Below are 18,075 nucleotides of genomic sequence, written 5' to 3'. Positions count from 1 at the left end.
GGAAGAACTCTTATCATTGATATAAAGACAGTGGCCAACAGAGGTTCTGAGGGATGAGAGAGGGAAAAATAGGTGTAATATGGGGCCATTTTCAGTACTTGGGAGTTGTCCTGCATGACATTGCAGGGATGGATACAGATCATTATATATTTTGTCATACCCTACAAAGTTGTGTGTGTGTAAACTATAATACTATTATAGTTAGTGTATTATAGTGTATTATAGTTTACACTATAATTCATAGTTAGTAGCAATGCTTCAATATGGGTTCATCAATTGTAACAAATATACCACACTAACGAGCAACGTTGTTGAGGTGGGAAAGTGTGGGAGGGAGAGTAACTGGGCATACCGGAATCCCTTATATTTTTTTATGAAACATTTATGTAATCTAAAGCTTCTTTAAAAAAATTAATTTAAAAAGTAAATATATGTTTACAAAATATATTCTAACAGTGTGGATTCCTCTAGCGTAGAAGGAGGAAGCCCTTTTTCCTCATTTCAGCTCTCCTTTCCAGAGGTGATCATTGGCACATATCTGCCTGGTATCTCTGTATCAGCAGGTGTTTATCCTTTCAGTGCATATGCATATATGTACACTTGCATGTCTGGTTGGTCTCTGTTTACAGAGATCGGATGAAGCTTGTCCACGTGGCATCATCAGATGGGATGGAGCTTGTCCACATGGCATCATCAGATGGGATGGAGCTCATCCACGTGGCACCATCAGATGGGATGAAGCCCTTCCACATTGTAGGAGGCATGTGGGTTGAACTTGACTTGCTGAAATCCTGACTGAGAATCTCAGACTGATGTCAGGGTTTATGGGGCTACCAGGTGAAGAGCTGGTGAAGAGTCAGCCTGGGGAGGCACAACCAGTACAGGAGGAACCTTTGGCACCTGCCCTTCCTTGTTGCCACCGAGTTAGTTCAGAAAGCCACCTTCTCCAGCCTCCTCCTTTGTCTCCCGCCCCCATTTCTGCAACAGCTTCCTAAGTGGTATTTTGACCCTTCACAACCCAATTCCCCATAGTTGTTGCCTTTCTGCCTAAACCCCTTCAGAGGTTTCCTGTGAACTTTAGGCTCAATCTTGGCTTCTTTGCTTGACATTTGAGGCCCCAACACCTCTCCGTACACTGACAGCTGGCACTGCCTAAACCCATCAAACTGTATCATAATTATTTGTTTACTTGCTTATCTTCTTAGTGTAATGTGAGTTCCTTAAGGAAAAGGATCTGGCTTCTGCATCTTGCACCCCTAGCATTTTTTTTTAGGAGGTTGAACCCAGGACCTCGTACATGGGAAGTGGGAGCTCAACCACTGAGCTATATCCACCCCAACCCCTAGCACTTTTAGTCGTGCCTGGTACAAAGTAGATGCTAAACAAATATTTTCTGAATGAATGAGTGGATTCATAAAAATACCATGGCAAAGAAATAAGGCCAAGGTGCAGCAGTCCAAGTATGTTTTAGAGATGCTCCCTGCAGAAACCTCTGAGCAGATAAGCATTTAAGTATTCAACTTCTAAGAACTATGCCAAATCATTTTTTTTTAAGATTTTATTTATTTCTCACCCCTTCACCCCCCTTGCCCCAGTTGTCTGTTCTCTGTGTCTATCTGCTGCGTGTTCTTCTTTGTCCGCTTCTGTTGTTGTCAGTGGCATGGGAATCTGTGTCTCTTTTTGTTGTGTCATCTTGTTGTGTCAGTTCTCCCTGTGTGTGGTGCCATTCCTGGGCAGGTTGACCTTTCTTTCACACTGGGTGGCTCTCCTTACGGGGCACACTCCTTGCTCGTGGGACTCCCCTATGCGGGGGGCACCCTTGCGTGGCAGGGCACTTCTTGCACACATCAGCACTGCACGTGGGCCAGCTCCACATGGGTCAAGGAGGCCTGGGGTTTGAACTGCGGACCTCCCATGTGGTAGACGGACACCCTATCCACTGGGCCAAGTCCACTTCCCCCAAAATCATTTTAGAAGGAGGCAGAGTCTAATCCATAAATTCGAAAGTAACAATAAACAATTGACATCAATGCCATGTGTTGAACAGTGTGAAATGCTTTCAGAACGTTCAAAAGTCTTGAAACTCTTACACCACTTTAGACAAGCTGACATCCACAGTGGTGGTAACTGCTCAATGATCAGCCCTCCAAACTGAAATTCGTGTGTTTGGCTGATACAAAACTAACTTTTCAGAATAAAAACTTTAGTGCTTTAAGCTTGTATGTTAAATTAGAAAAACAGAGAAAGAGAGAGGGAGGTTCCAGAGCCGTGCTAACAAGATGGCCACTAGTCCAGTCTCAAAGCCAAACTCAGCATGTAAATGTGTTGCCTTCCCCCAGTGTGGGACATGACTCCTGGGGATAAGCCTCCCTGGCACCTAGGGATTACTACCAAATACCAGCTGATGATGTAAGTAGAAAATGACCTTGAATAAAAGGGTCAACTTGGACCAGCAGAATATTTCAATCTACATATAATACCAAGAGTTAAAAATGCTTTTTGACCTGAATCAAGGGGGGAAATGGAAAGGACAAATGAGTTTATATGGCTATGAGTCTCCAAAAAGAGCCGGGAGGTTATCAGAGGGGTTGCCCTTATGCACACCTGAGCAGAGTCCCAGAGACAGCTAAAGTAGATACAACCCCAGGTATTGGTTCTTCTGAGGGCTACAGAGACCCACAGGTTATATGGTCATGGCAGATGGAGTTCAGTGCCATGTTTGTTGGCCCTACTTTGGAGTTTGTGTTTCTGTGTGATGGAGCTAGACTCAGATGTGATCTTTGTTCACAAGCCTCTCCTGTTACTTTTACCAGAACTGTAGTTGGTGCTGGGGTTTAATGTATACCCAGGGGACCTGAATCTCTGGACTGACCATGTGATAGCCAGGCCCTGAGCCTCAACAGACTTCAGCTCCTACACTCTGGTTTATTGGACTTACCCCACTCAGCTAACATGGAGGTGAAGAAGGTCAACCACCACACCAGGGAGCCAAGAGTGCCCACAACTGAAAGCAGGAGAATTGCATCCATCATCCATGTGGAATCTAAGCCCTCTCTTGATATAGATGTGGAGTGGACACAACCATTCCACGGTCCACAGGATGGAGGAATAAAGTATGGATTAGAGTGGACTTACTGATATTCTATTCATGAACTATTGTGATTAGTAATCGAAGAAAATGTGGCATTGGTGTAGAGAAAGTGGCCGTGGTGGCTGCTGGGGGTAAGGAGTGGGAGGAAGAGATGAGATGTGGGGGTATTTTCGGGACTTGGAGTTGTCCTGGGTGGTGCTGCAGGGACAGTTACCGGACATTGTATGTCCTCCCATGGCTCACTGGGTGGACTGTGGGAGAGTGTGGGCTATGATGTGGACCATTGACCATGAGGTGCAGCAGTGCTCAGAGATGTATTCACCAAATGCAATGAATGTCTCATGATGATGGAGGAGACTGTTGTTATGGGGGGAGGAGTGGGGTGAGGGGGTGGGAGGTATTTGGGGACCTCATATTTTTTGAATGTAATATTTAAAAAATAAATAAAGACAAAAAACACAATAAAATAAAATAAAAAAGCATAGGAGACTGAAAAAAAAAAAAGATGGCCACTAGTCACATGACTATTGGGCATTTAAAATGTGGCTAGCAGGAACCGAGATGTGCTCCAAGTGTAAATACCAATGGAATTTTGAAGACTTCATTAAAAAAAATCTCATTATTAATTTTTTATATTGAGGACATGTTGAAATGATAATATTTGGTATATATTAGGTTACTAAATGTATTATTACAATTAAATGTTCCTATTTCCTTTTATATCTTTATATGGTTACTAGAAGATTTTTAATGACATAGGTGGCTCACAGTATGTCTATGGCCAGCACTGCTTTAGAAAGCCAAATTATCCAGAGTTAAGAATTTACTGCTCTATGGACTAGACCTTCAGCCATTTTGATGGACCATCCTCTGAAAGGGTGAATATGTTTCTTTTTTCCTGAACTGGAAGTGGGGAGTGGGCAGAGTTTCCCTTTTCCTAAGAGGAAAGTTGGAAGCCTCCAGAGCTTTCTGGGGGCAGGTGCAGCTGCTTACTTTTATTGGCTCATGGCTACTGGAATTTTAGCATTTGTGTGGGGTTTTTAATCAGTATGCTTTTCTCTTTGACTTGTACCTTCTTACCTGCCATGAGTTTGGAAATTACTTAGACCTGGGGTAAGCCTAAGAAGAAATGGATCTTGGATAAGGCCCACAGAGGTGCTCCAAAAAGTAAAATGCAGTCGCGTTGGGGAGTTTGGGCTGAGTAGTGTCTTCTTGCAAGTGTTTGGTGTGGGATTGTGTTGCAGTTAGAAAAGGTTCTCAGAGAGCTAGGTCCTGGGTGTTTGGGCTATTACTGTATATTTGGGAAGTTACAATATATTTGAACCACTGATTCAGTGAATTATTAAATGAAAGAAGCAGAGAGGCACAGGAAAGAGCATTAGCCAGGAGCCAAAGTCTCCCATCCAAATTCTGATACTAACTAGAGGAATAATACCAGGACTTTAATTAGCCACTCTGATAGGATTTTCTTATTTGTAAAATAAGGCTTTGAAAAGCCTCTCCCATTTCTCTCACAGGGATGCTGTGAAGATTAAATACATCGATGTTCATGGAAACTTCTTAAAAACTATGAAACTATTAACATTGGTATCTATATGTTTGGTTTATCTTAATCTCGACTTAATGTGAAGCATGAGTTCTCCCATAGGCTTATGAGGATGATATTCAGACTCATAATTTCTGGAAGATACAGCTCTAGCACCCCAGGCAATTCAAAAGTAGAAGAGTATTTTTAGGCTGTTCTTAAAGTCCAAATGTGGTGCATTCAACTTTGACTAAATCAACATAGAAATAATTTAGCAGTTGTGGGTGGTGGTTGAGAAGGTCATGTTAAAACTGAGCAGGGCAATGAATCTTATTTTCTATACACAGTTTGCTGAGGAAATTAAGGCTTCAGAAAAGGTTTTAAAATTTATGACAGAAACATTTTGGTGAGTTCAACAGTAAAAGACTGAAATGACAGCTAATTATAATAATGGATGCTTAAGCTGTAACACTCGAAGTATGCAGAATGAGTTATGGGTATAAGAGTAGTATTCTCCAAAGTCATTGTATCAAGATAATACATTCCACTTTTTTCCAATTAAAACATGAAAGCCACGAAGGATGAAAAATGGGGCAATAAAATGCACCTAAGTGAATCTTTGTTAATATAGTTGTTACAGTAAATGCATTTCCAAGATCTGGCTAAGTCCTCAAAGAATTCCAGTGAAACATTTCTAATAATTTTTTTGTTGACGGAAACAAAGTCTTTGTTAAACAAGCTTTACCAATTAGAATTTTACCCCAACGTTAAAAAACAAAATAAAATTATGTGGTTTTAAAGTAGTATTTATTGCACTTACAATGTGTAAGCTGTGATGACAAAACCACAGCTACCAACTCTGACCATCTCTTTCAGTCCTCTAATATATGGTCCAGAAACACTGAACAGTTTTCAGTCCCCAGAACATTCCCTCCACTGAATCTCAGGGCAGGTATCATCCAGCCCTGCTTGGACTCTGCCTGTGACCAGGAACTATAGCCCAGGTTGTCCTATCCATTGTTCAACAGCTTCAGAGTCAGGAAAGTCTTATTTACATTGATGCACATCCCTTTTCCCATAAATCCCAATCTTTGGTTCCAGTCCTCATATGACATGGCTTTAAGACTGACGTGGTTACTGAACACACCCTTGCCTGCTAATTCATGCATTCTTTGGATAACAACAATAGCAACAAAGTAAGAATCTAATGGGTGTCAGGCGCTGAAGTAAGTGCTGGGATGTCATGTGATAAGCCATCGTCAGGTGACACCAATCCTGGGGCTCAATCAGGTTCCCAGATACCTATCTGGGATTCCATAACCAGCCTGTGGGGAATTAGGCTGGGGGAAGAATTAAGAAGAAAGCTTTGTTTACCTCTGTTCAGTTTCCTCTTAGTAATTCCCTGAACCAAGTCTTGTTTCAGGTAAACACAGTTTTAGTACTCTTTCCTAGACTGGTGCCCTTGAAAATGTGATTAATTGCCTTCCAGGTATTATCACTGATGATGGTCTTGAACAAGCACGGGAGATAGAATAAACCTCTGTGGCAAGACAGTAGAGACCACCCTTCAGATGTACACAGCTCCTGCTCCACGCACCCACCCAGCTGCACTGTTAAGCAGGCCACGGGGGACCTGGAGGATATGCGAAATCTCAGCCAAAGAAAATAATTGAACACTAGCACCTCTTGCATTCCACTGATCTATAGACTTAGATAACTTAGTGAATGAAAAAGGCTTCCTTGTCATCCACTGTAATGGCTACAATTTATTGAGCAGAGGCCATGCTGCAGGCCACAGGCATCGTTTCTCATTTGCTTCCCTAACAATTCTCTGAGGTCAGAAGCTGAAGCTCAGGAAGATGAACTAACTTTCTCAGGGTCATAGCACTGGTAAGAGCTAGAAAAGAATTCAATTTCAATTCTGCCTGCCTTTAAAAATTATATTATACTGTCAGCCAGCCAGCCTAGTAACAATTAACAAAAATAATGAGGCTGGCAAAACAACAAATGTAGATTTAGCTTCTATTTTCAGAAGTTTAGTGCCCAGATGACTAGAAGAGCTCATAAAGCAGAAGCTACTCAAAGAATTGTATTGAATTTTGGGCATAATATTTTAAGACAGACTTTAACCAAATGGACTATGTGACAGTTTGATTTAGTGAACCCCTCCTCCCCCCCACCAAAAGATTATGTTTTAAGTAATCATTTCCTGTGGGTGTGAGACCCTTTGATTGCATTAGATGCAGCTAAGGGACCTTGATTAGATCACTTGACCAGGTTTTAATTGGACTGCATCAGAGAGGCAGGACTGAGGTTGGGTCTCTGCCTTCTTACTGGAGACTTAGATAAATGGAGACACACAGAAAAGGAAGCTCTGCCATTTTTGACTCTGCCATGTGAGAGAGAGGACTCCGGGATTGCTAGCAGCCGGAGCAGAGGCATGAAGCCCACAAGAATCTGAGCCTGTGAATCTGGCTAAGGCTGAAGAGAAGAGCCACATGCTTGATCGCCCGGCTTGGGGAGAAAGTGGAGCAGCTGCGGCTGAGAGAGGAGGCCTGGAAGGAGACAAGCTCCATGCCTGCCACCCCCAGCTGAGCCCTGGGAGACAGCAGGCCTGGAGGGGAAGGCAGGGACCCTGGCACGGGTTGGCTGCCATCTTGCCTTGCCACGTGGCAGACCCCAGGATCACCGGTAGTTGACGTTGGTGGAAAAAAGGCTTGATTTGAGCATTTTTGCAGACTTGGAACTGTAAGCTTTTACCCCTCGTAAATTTCCCATTATAAAAGCCAATCCATTTCTGGTACTTTGCATTGGCAGTCTTTGGCAAACTCAGATTACATCTAGGGGGAAAAATGTGACAAAGATAGAGATCTAGAGACATATTGTTTAAAGAGCTGTTATGTGGAGAAAGTGGCCCTGGTGGCTGCTGGGGGTAGGGAGTGGGAGGAAGAGATGTGATGTGGGGGCATTTTCAGGACTTGGAGTTGTCCTGGGTGGTGCTGCAGGGACAGTTACCGGACATTTTATGTCCTCCCATGGCCCACTGGATGGAACGTGGGAGAGTGTGGGCTATGATGTGGACCATTGACCATGAGATGCAGCAATGCTCAGAGATGTATTCATCAAATGCAATGAATGTCTCATGATGATGGAGGAGATTGTTGTTATGGGGGGAGGAGTGGGGTGAGGGGGTGGGGGATATATGGGGACCTCATATTTTTTGAATGTAATATTAGAAAAATAAATAAAGACAAAAAAAAAAAAAAGAGCTGTTACAGCTATCTCAGATGACCATGCCATTTAGAGCATATTTAGTATTCAGTTAGGGGGTAAGGGGGCAGATGAGAAAAAAATTTGGAAGTCAGTTTCACTTGGGAATGACCTACTGGCAAAATCTCATCTTCGGAAAGGCAAGCATGAGACTTCAAATGATGCTCTTATTATTCTACTTAACGGCATAAATTCAGACTATTTACAAAAGACAAAAACCTGCTTTGTGAGAATGTCTCCCATGGAAATGAGGAAAGAGAATTTCCTATTTATGCCTCCATTGAACAATATTATCTGCCATGTTGTTACTTTAAAAATGTAGAAAGTATGTACAACTTTTGTTACTGTAAATATGCATAACTTTGTTATATGCTAATACATTTCTTTTGTGAAAAAAAAAATAGAAACTTCCACCCCCTCATTTACTTTAGAATGCATATGCAAACAAAAATGACATTTCTGAGCAGCCCAGGTAATCTTTTAAATCAATATAGGGAGACTTAATCCTTTGTGTTCCCTCATTACATGTTTCCTAGAGAATATTAATTATGTTCTCTTGTATTTGCTGTTGAATTGCTTTTTTGCTTTTTGCTTCGCACCATTTTCATCTTACTTCTGATGTCTAGGTACCTGAATTGAGCACGGGCCAATGTGCCACTTCCTAGGAGCTAAGACATGTCCTTGGAAACTCACGAATTCTGAGAAAAATGTCAGCTCAGTGCTAGCACTGAACAAGGATGACAGGATGTGCTAGAAAACAATGACCTCTTCCTGCCCACTGGCATGCCAACTGGTCTTCAAAACTCCAGCTTAGTCCTTTGTTCTTTTAATCAAAAGAAAAAGGGACAAGAAGTGAGAATCAAAGACCCTTGAGGCCTTAGCTTCCTTTCTCATTGCTAATGTCAGGCTATAGCTCTAACCGCAGGAAGACTCGAAAGGCCAGAGCGGGCTTGGCGGGGAAGAGCGACAGTGACTCTTATCGATCGCCCACCAAAGGGGTATTGTCAGAAATAGCAACTGGGAAGAAATCAGTAGCTTTAGGGTCAGTAAAGAACTGTTATGATTTAGGTGCTCAAGCAATCACTGAAAAAGCAACGATGAGGGTCAATCTCTGTTGTTTCTCCAGCGGCTCACTGGACAGCAGGACTGCCCCTGGCCGCTGACAGCCCCTTTTCTAGGGACAGTCTCCAGACTCTGGAGAGGCAGCCAGCTGCTCCCTCTGGCTCACTGCTCACAGCCATCAGTCTCTGGTGACACAGTTTTGCCAGGTCTCTTCCTTCGCAGCTTCTTTTCAGGTCTGGATCCCTATCACAGCATGAACCCCTCATTTCCATCTTTCATCCAAGCAAAGACGCCTCCGTCCCCTCATCTGGTGCACCTCTTCTAGATGGTTCCAGTGTTTCCCGGTCATTGCCCCCATCAGAAATCTTCATAGCCGACTGGACTGAGGCCACTCGCCACCCTTCCCAAGCGCACCCTTGCCTCTCCCAGTGTTCTCCAATTGGAGCACTCTGCTCCCGCAGGAAATTGCTCACAGATCTTCTGGCATACTGTCCTCATTCTCAACCCCGTGTCGTCACTCACTCTGTGCCTTTCACTTAGAATCCCTTTCCCCCGCACGAGTGGGCGCATCCAGCTCACCCATCACCTGGGGCTCAGCTCAAGGCCCATCTTCCTGGGTGGCTGTCCTTGTTTAGTTTACTCTGGAGTCGCAGAGTTTAGTCCCCGAGTGCTTATTGCTGACCCCACTCTTGGGGCCAGGGTGGGCTTCACGGGCACGTACCCCATGCAGTCACATGGGGCCCCCGCTGAGGGCCCTGCCCTTAGAAGGACCCTAGTCTTGGTTTAATGTTCTGCTGTGCCGCCTTGAAATTCTCCATAAATTTTTACCCAGGGCCCCATGTTTTCCTTTTGCACAATTCTGTACCCAGTCGTGCTTGGCATATATCCTGTTTTATGTTCACTTTACAAAGGGCCTGAGTATTTTTTTCAAACTAGACTGTAAAATTTTTGTGGGTTTATGTCATTTTTAAAACCCTCTGCCATGGGTAGTACAGTTTTCTGAATATAGTAAATGTGCAACAAATATCTTTACCACGGAGGCCAAGCCCTGGCTTGTCAATTGTCCAGTTGTTTTGTTGCTAAGGAAAGAGAGCTCAACAATTACTGGTTTGGCATTACATAATTTTCGTAAGGAAATGAGTTGTGGTGGAGAGCAGTAGCCTCCGAGTCCTAAAACCTGATCATCCTGATGCTGCCGTAAAGGAAGGAAGGTAGGTGGGTATAAAACGTAGCATCCTCTGCCTTGGTGCTCTCATTGGTGAAATGGGGTGGCTGTAGGGTTGACTTAGATCAGAATTTGAGGAAGCTTCTGGGAATACTCCAAGAGAGACCCATAAACTTAACCATGAAAGTACTTCATGGTCTCACAGCTTTGATGGTCTTCTTAGACATTCACAGAGATGTTAGTAGAGTAGAATCAGAGGAGTCTCGTAGTAAAGAAACCCATTTAAGTTTTCTAAACCCATAGTTGTATGGAGTGCAGAATCCTTTTCTCAGGTAATACCATGATTATCTCACTGAAATAGGGTTTCACGAAACACACCTTAGAAAGCACCGGACTGCTTCTCCAAGTTAATTTTATGTTCCAAAATGAAATAGTCCAGTGATGCTAGATACCAAACGAATCTCTGGCTGGTAAGTTTGCTCTCTCTGCCCAAATTACGGAAGAAGCTGGGCAGGAGCAAAGCCCCTGTGGCATCCCACCTCCAGGCACTTCTCGTTCGTCCCCAGTATGGACGTGGCTGCAGGAACGGGAAGAACTCGTTTCACTGTTTGTGAGTCTGTGCACACCAAGAGCTGGCCTCTTCTAGTACATTCCTGTAAGATGTTAGGTCTTTCCAGGATAAAGCAGAGCTTTAACAACTTTTAAATAGGCCTATTCCTATTCTAATCTTTTTAAGATACGTTCTTAAAAAAATCTCTTTTCTCCAGTGTGGCAGATTTTTGTGACCGATGAATCTATGGGACCTCACTATCAACTCCCCCAGCTGCTAGTTCATTTAAGAGGGTTCATTTGAAAAATTATAACTATGAGTTCCTCTAAACACACTATTTTCACCTTCTCCTTTCTAGCTTCTAGTATTTTGGTCACCTACTGAGGTCTGTGGTTTGATGACTGCTGTGTCCTTTCTCTCCATTTCGCATGCTGGTTGGAGTCTTTTGTTTGCTTGGTAGGATGTATACTTCACTTCCTCCAGGGTGCTTTCAGGAGTTCCTGAGCATCACAAATGCAGACCCCTATGTGGGATATCCTGTGGTTGTGTTCCATCTTCCCACAGGGCTCCCCCTGGCCATGACGTCTAGGGGAGCATCCTTAACTATCGGAGAGGGGGGGAAGATGTTAGCAAACACATATGTACTTCCTAGTCTCTGAACTTCAGCCCGGAGCTTCCGTGAGCTGTGGAACTCAAACACTGAGCAAGAGGAGGCGTCACTCTACGGTCCCCATGCCCATCACAGGCTCACAACTGGAAAGACGGGAAGGAGCGAAGGGATTCTTGATGAATTATGTGGTCAAATTTTCTCAAAAAAAAAAAAAAGGGACGGCAAGTGGAACTCTATAGATTAGCACCACAGAAAGATCATGAAAAAATGATTTTTCATAATGTAATTTATTTTTTTAAATTAGTGACATTGAAATAAGACTGCGGGTCTTGGAGATGGACTGTGAGACTGACTCGTAGCTTTGTCACTTTCTGGGTGTTGCCTTTGGGTAACTTACGAATCTGTGTCTTGGCTTCTTCCTTTGTAAAATAAGGTGAAAATAGTAGCACTTAAAGGAAAAGGTTATTGTGAGAATTAAATGAATTCATACTCTTGAAATGCTTAGAAGAATGCCTAACTGATTCAATGCATCAGTGCATTGAAGCTACTATTATTACTAGCTTTATTATTTCTTCACCTTACCATAGATTTAAGGCAATGATTGATAGCAACAATCTTGGTTTCCATTGCAAAACTTCACAAAATATAAAGCCGGTGAAAGAGGTTGAAATCTGACACTAGGAAAATATATTACAATTCTTTGGGTAATTGTTTGCCTCACATGAAACTTGGCTCAAATTAAATCTGTTCTAATATATGGGGCCCTGCTGTGTAATGTTTTCTGTCACCCTGAGGGAGACCAAGAAAAATCCCACATCACCCAGCATACTTGAAAGGTAAACTAATTTAAGAGGGATGATTAAGTGTTATATAACATGATCGCAAATACCAAGAGCGCTGGGGAACGGGTATTTGTGCACGTGTTTGGAGAGGAGAAAGGTGGTGCTGTTGAAGGGAAGGCTTGAGGAGGTTAGCAGTTGACATACAGGTGTGGGGAAGCTAATGGGATGGTAAATGCTCATGTGCAAGGGTTTTAAACTCTGCCCCTTCCTACCCCATCAAAGGAGGTCATCTTTTATAAGAGGAAAACAGGAAAGGTTGTGAAGAAAAGAGCAATGGGATTCATTTTAGTGTCAAAGAGTTAGGTTTAGCAGCCAAAAGACGAGAAAATAGATACTTTGGCTTGATTTATATCTGTGTGCCAAATTACTAGAAATGAAAGATTCAGATTCTGCCAACCTAAGAACGTGAAAATCATCTCCAACTGCTAAATTCCTGCGCAGGTTAGAGCATGCTTTCTTCTTACGGAGAAGGCAATAGTAGCGATAGGATCTATTTTGCTTTTACTTTCCCAATATTACCTTTATTTGGAAGATGGAGATAATATCTACCTTTAGGTAGCTGTGTCAATTAAATGAAGAGGTGTCTATCAGGCTACTCAATCATAACTTGGCACACATAAACGGTAGACTCTTGGAAAGAATGACACAAAGGTTTCTTCAATCCATGTCCCCACAATTCCCTGACCCTAGGATGTTTAAACTGCTATTAAATTTGCAACCGCCAGAACGTAGTTCCATATGGCTTGAAATCACTGATGGGTGAACACAGACACCCTTCGACCTTTTCTCCACTGACCCAAGGTTGGTCTCTCCAAGGAGAGCTTCCATCAATTATCTGTCAAGTGTGATTCTGCGTCACTCTTCTTTTTTTAAGGGCGTATCTGGAGTGCTCAGCACTTTTTCACGGTTTCCCCGCCTATGGATTTATGGTGGATTATAAAAATACATGCATTAGAGTTATTCCACACGTAAGAGCCATCATGTGAATCCAGTTAGGTTTGTAGTTGGACCACTTTGTATTATTCCAGCATTTCTCACAGAGACTTGAGCATCGAGCTGAAGGACAGGCACCTAAAAATCCACCCCTTTTATTCTCCCTCTTGTTCTGTGGCTGAGGCCAACCAAACCACGTGACTGGGCCAGAGGGGTGTCTCTTCTGGGTAGATCTGCAGAGTGCACGCATGCAATGTCTACCTGAGAGGTTGCAGTGCTCCAGCTCCTACTGAGCATGGCATTAAATGAATTCCAGGCTTTGACTGGTCCTCAGGAAGGAGTTTAATTAGTTGTGAAATGAAGAACTGGGTTCTGGTGCTTTCCTACATATTCCTGACTCAGGGACAGCACTGTTCTCTGTAATATAATGGGAAACTACCTACCATTTAGGGATGGGAGAGCAAGGAAAGGTCATCATAAGATAGCTGAGAGTCTTGTTCTGAATACTAGGGGATGCAATCTATCTTTAGTCTGAATTTAAGGTGTTTAAGGAGAGAAAAATATCATATTTTCACAATGATGATCTATTTCAAAAGGAAATAATACCCAAATGACCACAAAGGTAAAGAATGTACGTTTAAAGGACTGACCTACTTTTCTCATCAACAACAAAGAGCTGCAAAAAATAACAAATAGCCACAAAAAAAAAAGGAATGATTCTTAAGCAGAGAGCCTAGCACTTGTGTATGAACATAGGGCTTTGTGTGTGTGTGTGTGTGTGGTGTATGCCTAAAGAAAGGAGGAAGAAAAAATAAAGATAAATTCCTCAAAAAATTTGGAGAAAAATGTCATTAAAACCTCAATAATTCAAACCTTACTCAAATGCAATTCACAACATTTTAGACCCTATCAATTAATATCAGTTAGTACCCAAAGAAATAAATTGGTGATGGGAAGTGCATTTTGCTAAGAAAAGCAAACTATGCTCAAATTAAAAACCACTTAGCATAATTTGCATGTAATCAATATTGTTATAGAATCAATTTTATCTATATTTTATAGGAGATAATGAAAATTAATGTGTTTAGCTCTTTGTATTAATAAGCACAAAGCAAAAGACAAACTCAGCAATTTCTATAAATAAAACTAGTTCTTCAAAAATCCTCTAAATTAATGAGGCTTAATACTATTATTGCCTTAATTCTTATTCTTGAGGTAAGCCAAATTTGTAATAATTAGTGTTTTTTATATGTGTGTTTGTAGGGTCACCAGACATGAGACATACAGAATCAAACTTGATATTTTTGGTATCAGATTAATATTGGAAGGCCTTGGCTTAAAAGATTTAATATCGAAATCAATTCTGGGCTCAGATGGACTTACCTATTTACCTTATAGAATCACTGTGAGGTTTAAATTAAACAATCTATTTCAATGGCTTAGAACAGCACCTGGCATTCAATATATGCTAGTTATTATTACCTTCATTATTATTGCTGTTATTATTTTGTACAGGATCATTTTCATATCGGTAGCAAGCACCTTCTAATTTCCTGTGCAAATAAAGAATATAGAATGAATGATGTTTCTTCATCTTTTGAGGACCTCTTCATCCAAAACAGATCATGGGAAATTTCAGTGGCTCCCCAGCCCTCTTAGCTGGAGTGGGGACTGTTGTATCTGAATCAACAAGTGTTTGAGCTTCGAGACGGGAGTCCATTTCCTGCCCTCTGAGCATGAAACCAGAAGCCAAGCACCTTGGGTTAACTGTATTTTGCCTTGCTACCACCTCTTCCGTGGAGAGGGAAATAATTGGACTTTTGGTATTTAGTTTGTCCCTTGTATATTTCTTTCACCCCGAGCACTTTTATCTACCTCAATGTAAAACTGGAAACACATGGAGTATGTGTGTGTAGCAGGATAAAAGGAGAATACTGGAAATCAGAAGGCAAACTTATAGGTCTGAAGCTAACAGAACAAAGAGCATTCCATCCTCTTTCAGATTTGCCCAGTGGCACCATCCTTCTCTACAGGGCTACAGTCAGAGATGCACCTGCCCATGAACATTTTCTTCCCACACAGAATGAGCAGAAGCACCGTGGAACTCGCTTGACCAAGTCCATGATCTGAGTGTTAACGGAGCTCAGCTAAATCTGGGTATATGGGCGGGGAGGTTTTGGAGATCTCAGGATGGATTCCGTAATATTTTGCCGCTGTCCTGTAAGTTTGCAATTACTTCCATATAAAAAAGTTTTTAAAAATTAGCTGAAACGTCGTCTGGGCCCTGTGGGGTGAATGCCAGTCTTCCTAGGCACTCAATAGCAGCAATTTCCTGCCACTGCTTAACAATAAGATGGTGGTTTTGTAATCCTCTATAGATCACTTCTAGCACAAATAAATACATGAAAATTACAAGATTTTCCAAGCATCATTTCAAGATCTTTAAAGTTAATTATTTGTAAAGAGAAAGATGCTACCATCTTTTTTTTTTTTTCTTTTAGGAGATACCAGGGATGGAACCCAGGACCTCGCACATGGGAAGCAGGAGCTCAACCACGTAAGCTACATCTGCTCCCCAAATGTTAACATCTTTATCTTAAAAGTTATTAAGTGAAAGACAGCAAAAATTACTGTTTTAAAATAGACAATCTTATACTGAATTTGTGTGTTTCCTTTGTCCCATAGGTTATATGACCATCATTTTGAAAATGTAGATCTAGGTAGTATAAAATACACACCAAGCTGCTCTAAAGAATTTGGGAGAAGCTGAATTACAAAAGCTTTGAAGCAACTGAAGCTTTTCGGTAAGACGATCTGATAAGGAACTGCTGATCATTTCACATCAAACACTAGTGATGCCACCAATCCTTTCACATCCCCTTATTCAACCTGCACAGATAAAAATAACACAGGATGAAAGTTTTTGGCCCCTCCGGCCACGGCGGAGGTGGTAGCGGGGTGTTGCGAGCACTCTGAGTTCACGTGACAGAAACAGTTTACCTGTCCCAGGGATCTCCAGTCCAGGCTGGCGCTGCCGATATAGACGTGCTGTTTGTCCACAATCCAGAAGGAGGCCTGGAGCCGGCCCTTGCTGTAGGCGGTCATGTTCATGTACGTCACCTCGGCGCCTAGGGGACAAGGAGAGCCCGGTCAGCCTGCTTCGAGGCCCCGCCTGGAACCACCCTCTCCTAGCAGCCACACTCATGGGTTTTCCCAGACCACACCTGGCATTTGGGGGCAGCCACACAGTTGCATTAGTTTTGGTGCGTCCCTCAGGGATTGACTCGTTTCCCAAGAAGAATACTACAAAAAAATAAAAAAGAGGTTTTTTTCTATGTATCTACAGAGGAGGGCCTGTGCACAGGGATGAGGGCGTGAGTTCTAAAGTCAGACAGATCTGTTTTCAGGTGCTGGTTCCACCATTTAAAATACACATGGCTGGACAGGTGCCTCACTACTCTTTTCTTATTACTATGGCATGATTTTAATACAATTTTCCAGTAAATATAAGGGTCCCTCTTGTTGACTATTACAGTTCTCCTCAAGGAAAAATTGGCATTCTTCCTCTTTCTGTGTATGCTTCTCATCCTTTCACGTGCCCATACCGCTTCACTTCCCCCCTTCGTTGTTTCTTTTGGTTTTGGCCTCTCCTGTCCTTTCTTTATCTGATGGGCCTTAATCGAGGGAAGGATTACTCAAGCCTCATGGGATACAACCTTGAGGTTCATTAGGTCACAGAGACCATGGGGAAAACCAACAAAGCAGAGTCTGAAGGTCAAGTGGGAATGACACTGCCAGCCTACCGAGGACGCGGCAGCCCCCGGAGAGCTGTCCGTGGTCCTGAGCGGACAAAGCGCGGCCGTGGTCCTTGGAGACTCTCCAGTTCCCCTAACAGTACTGAACTGGCCAGTGCTGGGCGAAGGAGCCTCTTGTCTCTGAAAGCCCCAGTGCGGAGGTGACCTTGTGCTCGCCTCCGACGCCACCTTCAGCAGGTGCCTCCAGCCGCGTGTCCACCTGCCTTCTCATCCTGCCCTGGCTAACCCCGGCTGGTCCTCACTACCTCCGCCTAAAACCCACCCCCGTGAGCAGCCGCTGCCGTGGGCACTCCGTCAGTTCCCAGACGCCCCCGTGGGGTCTCGCCCAGGCCCCCTGCAAGCCCAGCCTCTTGGCCCACGCGCGGGGCAACACCGAGCCCACAGCCACTGCTGCCACCCGCAGGCATCTTACTGGGGCACAGTGGCCCTCTCGCAGCCAGACGCTGTGCTGGGGGAGATGAGGGATAAAATCCTCGAGGGATGGAGTCAATGCCACTCACATTCAAGAATAATATCTACAGTGATCAGCGTCTGCTGCGTTCCTGATCAGAGACAGAGAGGGGTTCGTAGATCAAGGAGGCACTGTGCATCCAAGAGATCAGCAATGGGGGGCATCAGGAGACCCCAAGAGCCGGCCAAGAACCAGGAAGACAGAGGACAGCCTCACAGCTCCACCCAGGCCAGAGCTCCCTGTACCAAGGCAGCGGAGCCACGTGTGCACCTGTGGAGAGACCGCAGTTGCTACTTACCGCACCCGGCAGCAACACAGACTAAACTACTTCCATGAGCTTAGGAGAATCAACTAAAAAGATCTGATGACAGATCTGGAAAAGTATTTTTCTGCTGTGGTTTGTGGATTATCACTTCCCTACTTAGGATCTCTCTTTCTCTCTCTCCTCTCTCCTCTCTCTCTCCCTCTTTTCTCTCTCTCTCTCTCTCTCTCTCTCTCTCTCTCTCCCTCTTTTCTCTCTCTCTCTCTCCCCCTCCCTCTTTTCTCTCTCTCTCCCTCCCTCTTTTCTCTCTCTCTCTCCCTCTTTTCTCTCTCTCTCTCCCTCCCTCTTTTCTCTCTCTCTCCCTCTTTTCTCTCTCTCTCCCTCCCTCTTTCATCTCTCTCTCTCTCCCTCTTCTCTCTCTCTCTCTCCCCCCCTCTTTTTTTCTCTCTCTCCCTCTTTTCTCTCTCTCTCTCCCCCTCTTTTCTCTCTCTCTCTCCCT

The 18,075-nt window shown here is 43.4% G+C and overlaps 1 protein-coding gene across 4 annotated transcripts in view; it reads right to left on the bottom strand.

Annotated features, from left to right (window-relative positions):
- Window positions 1-18,075, bottom strand: part of PLD5 (phospholipase D family member 5) — a 403,658-nt gene that overhangs the window by 106,515 nt on the left and 279,068 nt on the right. For all 4 annotated transcript variants that reach the window (XM_071207354.1, XM_058309472.1, XM_004463321.3 and 1 more), the window contains exon 5: window positions 16,049-16,176. In XM_071207354.1, the coding sequence (XP_071063455.1) occupies window positions 16,049-16,176 (128 nt within the window). The remainder of the gene's footprint in view (window positions 1-16,048; window positions 16,177-18,075) is intronic.

This window comes from Dasypus novemcinctus, chromosome 13 (genome assembly GCF_030445035.2).
Source record: "Dasypus novemcinctus isolate mDasNov1 chromosome 13, mDasNov1.1.hap2, whole genome shotgun sequence".
NCBI classification, from domain to species: Eukaryota; Metazoa; Chordata; class Mammalia; order Cingulata; family Dasypodidae; genus Dasypus; species Dasypus novemcinctus.
Note: the sequence above shows the minus strand (reverse complement) of the source record. Positions and strands in the feature narration are given on the sequence as shown.